Consider the following 6,363-nt stretch of genomic DNA (forward strand, 5'->3'; position numbering starts at 1 on the left):
CAGGAAGGGGCGGGGTGCTGTGGAGTGCTACCCCCCAGGCACGCTGGGTCACTGCACTTTCACACTCCAGGAACTGTGATTCCTTTAATAAGATCTGCATAAGACTGAGCCTATCAACACTCTGCCATAGGCTGGAGAAGGGTTCCCAAAGACCCAACACTTCCCCGAGGATCTGTAGGTGTCAGAGCTAATGGTGGCTGGGGGAGGGGAGACAGTTCTTCAGGGTGTAGCCACAGGCAAGTGGCCCATGCTCCTCTACATAACCCCATCACCCAGGTTCCTGTAACTAATTCTAATGACTTACAACAAACAAACCCCTCAAAACATGGAAGCAGGAGGACTCGTTGGCAAGAGGAAGGGGGAACGGTGGGGTCAAGAGAGGGCAATGTGGCGGTGACGTCAGTGAAAACACATTCCATACATGTATGTTAATGCCAGGATGAAACCTACTGTGCAAGTAATACAGTAACAAAAGGGGTATATTGGTCACAAGCAATTCTTCTTTTCCTCTCTCAGCCACCATCATGCAGGTGAGTGCCCCATAAGACTAGGGCATCAGAAAGGAAGCAAAGCAACAGGAGCCACCTGAAGTAGACCCCAAATCCTAGGCTAGAAGGGGCACTTGGCGAACACCCCGTGAGTTGGCTTACCTTTGTTCAAGCGTCCCATCACAGTGAATTCGAAGTATTTGCTGTTGTCACTGGAGGAGTAAAGGCCAAAGATGGTGGCCGAGCTCTTACTCTGCAGCTTGAAGGTGGAGATCAGGTAGATCTCGTGCAGGGTGGGATCTGTCAGGACTGGCTGCAGGCACCTGGGTTCAGTCTCTGACCGGGGACGGCAGAAGGTCCAAGACTGGAGAGAGGAGAGGGAAGCTGGTGGTCACTGAAAGGCTGACTGTGGGCCAATGCCTCCTATTGTTGAGGAGGGGCGTTTGACAATAAGCTACCAAATCATGGGACGTGATCTTGCTGCCTTTTCCCCTACATGGTCAAATTCATCAGTTCTTCCTTGACTTTCATAGTGGCCGGACATTTGGAGCAGAAGAAATACAGCACAGGATTTATGACTTAACTTGGTATAGCCCTAAAGAGAAGACTAGATTTGCAAACACAAAATTGGATTTGGCTGAGCAAGTGGCTCTGAAGACGATCACTAGGAGGAAAAGTACTAAAGGCTTAAAGCACAAGCCGGGATGGATGAGAGCGGCCGCTCAATGCTTTGGTCACATCCTCGAGCAGTGAATTGCACTTACAGGGTCCTTGACGCACCTGTTGGGCCAGAGCTAAGTGCGTTTTCCGGGTCCGTGACAAATGACAGGGGAAGAGGCAGAATGCACGTGTGCCGTAGTAGAGAGAGTGCCAATCACAACACAACCGACACTTTTGTGAGAGCCTGTACAGTTCTCTAAGATTTCTGTTAAAAAAAAAAATCATCCCATCGAGGAAGCAAAAAAGTGATGTGTGTGGTTTATTTGACTGGACAGCATGCAGAGGGATGGAGTTGGTCTACAAAGTAAAATCTGCATTTGTACAACCGTAAATGGCTTCTTCCTCAGTAGGCAGCGCTTTCCGGAAAAGCTTCCTGGGACTCAGTGAAGTGTGAGAGGGTGTGTCCAGAGCCACGACTGTCCAGTGCGAAGCTGATGGTGGGCGATACTGGTACTCACACTGAATGTTTACTGGTTTGCACAAATAATGCTTGAACAATTCCCTGGCTGGCTGGGAACTTCAGCACCTGGAGCTATCTCTGGGTTACAATAATCTGATTGCTAAAAAAGGTCACATTGATGACTTATAAAGAGATCTTACGAATCTGCAAGATGATAAGCATCCTAACAGGAAACCATGCAATTTACAGAAAAAGAATCACAAATGGCTGACAGGTATATAGATAAGTGTCCATGTGCTCATTTAGTGATGAAAGAATTGCTAATTTAAATAATACTACTTTACTATCAAATTGGACAAATTAAGAATACAGTAATACCTAACACTGTGGGTGAGCGGTCAGGGAGTTCTTTCATGGTCTGCTCATTAAGGTTTAAATCAGTAAAAACCCATGGCCTTGTACATGGTAGCCAAGCTCTGTGAGCCATACCTTCAGGCCAAATTAGTAGAAGCGTTCTGAAGGAAGTTTAAATAACAATATCCAAGACTCTGAAACCCAAATATCCCTTGACCTAGCAATTCTACTTACTGGAATTTATTGGAATGGAATAATAGATAAGACAGTAAAGGACTTCGGTACCATGACAGTTCCCATCAGTGGTGATTCTCCAGCTTCTGCTGTGGGAGAAATTAGGTGAAACTAGAAAGAACAGGTTGGCAATACTGAAGCCCTCCTGGCTGAGCGCTTTGCCACGGCACCTCAAATGTTCATGGACTTCATTGTTAGAGCAATGGCTGGTGCAATCCAAGCCAACCACACCACTTCAACTGTCCAATAGGATACTAAGTATGATATCAAAATACCAGAGACAGCGTTAGCGTCCTATATTACAAAACCGACTAAATTCATTTTGGTCCATATTTTTGAAATGTATCTAAATTCATGAAGATATAGAGAAATGTTTATGATAAAGTTTAAAAAGTCACAAAATTATATGTGTGTGTGTGTGTGTGTACAACATGCTATTTTTAGTAATTTATTTGTTTAGACAAAGATTTGAAACAAAGGATGATTCAACAAAATCTTTACATTAAAACTAGCTATTTTCTAGGTTGTAAAAGGCTTTTTTGTTTCTTTATTTTCTTGCAATTCTGGTAAATCATTTTTTATAATGAACAAGTATTGCTTTGTACTAAAAAATGAATAAAATTTCTAAGACAAACAGGAAAAACCCTAGCTACTCAAGAATGTCTATTCTTTTTAATAATCTGTTTCCAAGATGGATCTATGCTGTTTGTTTTTTTTTTAAAAAATATTTTATATATTTATTTTGTATATATGACTGCTCTATCTGCATGTGCACCTTTATGGCGGAAGAGGGCATCAGATCCCACTATAGATGGTTGAGAGCCACCATGTGGTTACTGGGAATCGAACTCAGGACCTCTGGAAGAGCAGTCAGTGCTCTTTAACCGCTGAGCCGTCTCTCCAGCCCGGATCGATGCTGTTTCTCTTCCCCAGAAGACCTCATGTAATAGCGAATTTAATACTAGATGTGTTGAAAAGTAAAATATCTAATGTATCCTTACAGTGGCCAAACTATGAAAACAATTGCTGAGTAATATATTTCAAAAGGGAAATCACGGTTTTTAATTTCTGAAGAACTGAAAACGTATCCTTCCCACCAATGGGGTGGGGGTAAGGTTGAAATAAAGTAATGTGTTTGAAAACTCCATTTTAGATAAGGCATCTTCAAGAAAGACACATACACTCAAAGTATGAGAACTGTATTCCAAACTAAACACCTGGTGCTCGATCCTGGCTTCGAGTTTGATCACGCCTGTGATTTAACTGGCTCTGGACTTGAGTGCTTCAATCTGTGTGGTTCATTCACGGCTCTCTCCAGAGGCTGAGCTGGGGTGAGTTAGTAACGACTTCGGAGTATTTTGAGAAGGAAATGAGATGCTACCATTTCCTATTAATGCTATTACACTTGAGTAAAAGTACCAGGATCCAATCATAAGCCTCTACCGTTGGAGGGAAACGACTGCTTCCAATGAGCGTGGAAATTGAAAACCTGCTAATTTAGTTCTAGCAGCCCAGCTGAGAGGGAAACGGAGATAAGTGAATTATCCAGTTGAGCTGATGATTGCCGACTTGATAACTCTATAAAAGAATCTACCAGAAACTTGACTTAATCAGATCTCTACGGCAACTAAGTTAACCTGATAATTTAGGTCATAGCGCCTCAGCTCAGTCTCCACAGAACTGCCAGGGCTAAGGGCACACCACCAAGCAGTGTGAACAGTGTCAAGAATTTATATAACAGAATATTATATAACAGAAAAATAACCTCCTCTCAAAATAAAACTTTCGAATAGTTTTTTTTTTTTTTTAAAACGCCCTTTTCCATCTTCCTAGAAACAGGCCACCATGTGTACTGAGGCCATAGGATCCCGATATTCCAACCCAAACTAAAAATAGTAGGGTGATTCTGGTTGGACTACTCGGTAAAACCGGGTGGCTGCTGTGGTGGGGAGCACAGATTGCCTGCACAGGCAGCTTCGCTCAGCTTCGGGAAGGATAATTTTCACTCCACCTGTGCGTTCCTCCCAGCTTTCCTCCTTCTCGGTCCCATACATAGTGAAACCACCCGGGCGCCTAGTGCCAAGAAGAAGGCATAGACCGTCAGAGTCCCGGGATCCTTCCTGTCGGGAGTAATCTCTTCCTTGTGGTCTTTACAGATAATTTGCTTAAGCTTAAGTGCTTTCTGCATGAAAGCTATTTCTACTCCCTGTCAAATTCTTGAATTTTTTTTTTTTACCTCTTCATAGAAAAAGACCAATTTCTGGAAAGACTCAAGAAATCACACTACCCCCTGGGGGAAAGTTCGCCTTTGAGTGTAAGGAGTAAGCACAGCAGTGGATCAAAGCCACTTTGCTCAGGGGGTCACTTAGTGCCGGGGCTCACTGGAGAGAAGAGGCCGCAGGGGACAGACGCTGGTCTGCAGACAATTAGGATTTCATGCCCCGCCAGAGGACCAAGGACCGTGTGGCACATTCTGCCAGTAAATGATGAAAATAAGTTTGCATCCTCCCAACTTAAGTTTAATTAGACCCATGGCTGGGTAATGGAATTGGAGAAAATTCTAGACTTTCATCATCCTTCCAATCACGATGTACTTCCATTCGGGCCCAAGAGTTACTGCGGGGTGCTGGCGAGGCCGCAGGAGCGCCCAGGCAGACAGAGCAGCGCACGCAAACCGGGCCCCTAGGCGATCTCGGGACGGGCGGCGGGCTAGGTGCAGAGGGGACCCGGGGAGGCACTTACCCTGGGGGGTGGCCTGGGCGCCCGCCGCTGCCACGGCTGCAGGACCAGGTGCAGCAGGAGGAAGGCGGCGGCGCGTGGGGCCGGCATGGTGACTCTTCTGCTCCCCGAGGGCTGTGCGGGCGACAGCGGCGTGGCTCTGCCCGGGGCAGGGTGCTGTCCGCGGGGCCAGGGGCGGCGAGCGGCGCAGGTGGCGGGCGGGGCGGTGCGCAGCCGTCGTGGGTGGGCGCTGGCTGCTGGACTCCGCTGGCCGCAGCCCGCGCTTTATGGTCCAGCCGTCCGCCCGAGGGGGTGGGGAGGGAGGGCGGGGGAGGACCGAGTCAGGGCGGCCCCCTTGGCCAGGATCCCCATTTGCCGGGAAGAGCGGGGGCGGCGGGAACCGGGAGCGGGGGCCACAGAGGGAAAGGCTGGTGGAGTGAGGTGGACAGTGGAAAGGGGTGGGTGGACACTGGTCGTACTGAGAAAGGGGGGGGGGGCTGCGAAGGAGAGGATAGGGTGCAGAGGGTGGGCAGAGAGGGACAAAACGGAGGAGGAGGGTCCCCTGGTCCCCTAGCCTTGGGCACCTCGACTCTTTCCTCCCTTACTTTTTTATGATTTTCTAGAGAAACATCACTTGGACTTGTGTCTAAAGTCTGATTGCTTTTCCAACTGATCTTGTCCGCTGAATCCCCACAATCCTGCATCCCGTGGTCCGGAGAGCGATGGATTTGTGCATTTCTACAGTCTTTTCTTGAGTACTTGAAATGATGGATGTTTTCCCCCCATCAAGTTTTGAGACACAAAGAGTGACCGGTGGAAAGTGTTTTTTTTGGGTGGTGGTGGTGGCTGGAAATAAACAAATCTCAAGGCATCCGTGCCGACAGCTATGCCTAGGATGGTGGTTTTGTGCTCCGGGATGATTTACTTCAGGCCACTCTGTAAAGGGGCTGCACACCCACCTCCGGCAGCGCAGTACCCCCCTCCGTTTCCACTTGAAGGTGTGGGGGTCGGAGGACGGACAACTGAACAGCCCCTTTTCTGCCCAGGCAGAGCCTTCAGAGGATGACATGGATTAACTAAAGGGAAAAACATTTGAAAAGCGGTGGTAAAAATATTCCCCATGTAACAATCCCCACCAATGCAGAGGGCCCTGCAGAGTATTTCCAGTCCTAGCTCATTTGTTTCCAAGAACTCCATTTGTAGAAGTTATCTACCACCAACTGGGTGGTTAACCCACCATTCTATTCCCAAACTTGCCAGAGTAATCCTCACCACTTCTGATTGTGTTTACAGCCAATAACCCGGAGATCTGAGCTCTCCTTCTAGCAGCCTTCTCTTTGGGGTCTACTAGCGGTCTGTCTGGGCTTCCTTTAATGCTGTATTATCTAGTGGTACCAGGTGGAATGGGTCACCATATGCCTACCAATTAGAACTGAAGACACACAAAAG

The 6,363-nt window shown here is 47.3% G+C and overlaps 1 protein-coding gene across 1 annotated transcript; it reads right to left on the bottom strand.

Moving 5' to 3' along the window:
- Window positions 1-609: 609 nt before the first annotated feature.
- Window positions 610-5,142, bottom strand: LOC114682149 (thrombospondin-4-like). The gene is made up of 3 exons (XM_028855965.1): window positions 4,939-5,142; window positions 2,972-3,001; window positions 610-822 (listed from the first exon to the last, which is right to left on the bottom strand). Exons 1-3 carry the CDS (start codon window positions 5,023-5,025, stop codon window positions 610-612), a joined length of 330 nt encoding a protein of 109 aa, XP_028711798.1. The 5' UTR covers window positions 5,026-5,142.
- Between the last annotated feature and the right edge of the window lie 1,221 nt (window positions 5,143-6,363).

The sequence above is a fragment of the Peromyscus leucopus genome, unplaced genomic scaffold, assembly GCF_004664715.2.
Source record: "Peromyscus leucopus breed LL Stock unplaced genomic scaffold, UCI_PerLeu_2.1 scaffold_931, whole genome shotgun sequence".
Lineage (NCBI taxonomy): Eukaryota > Metazoa > Chordata > Mammalia > Rodentia > Cricetidae > Peromyscus > Peromyscus leucopus.

What these genes read in the sequence shown, in the direction of transcription:
- LOC114682149 (XM_028855965.1), bottom strand. Translation starts at nt 5,025, where the DNA reads ATGCCGGCCCCACGCGCCGCCGCCTTCCTCCTGCTGCACCTGGTCCTG. An exon ending in CGCCCAGGCCACCCCCCAGG is followed by an intron (nt 3,002 to 4,938) that starts GTAAGTGCCTCC and finishes AACCATCTATAG; the next exon opens with TGGGATCTGATGCCCTCTTC. An exon ending in TGCCCTCTTCCGCCATAAAG is followed by an intron (nt 823 to 2,971) that starts GTGCACATGCAG and finishes CCCCGGTCAGAG; the next exon opens with ACTGAACCCAGGTGCCTGCA.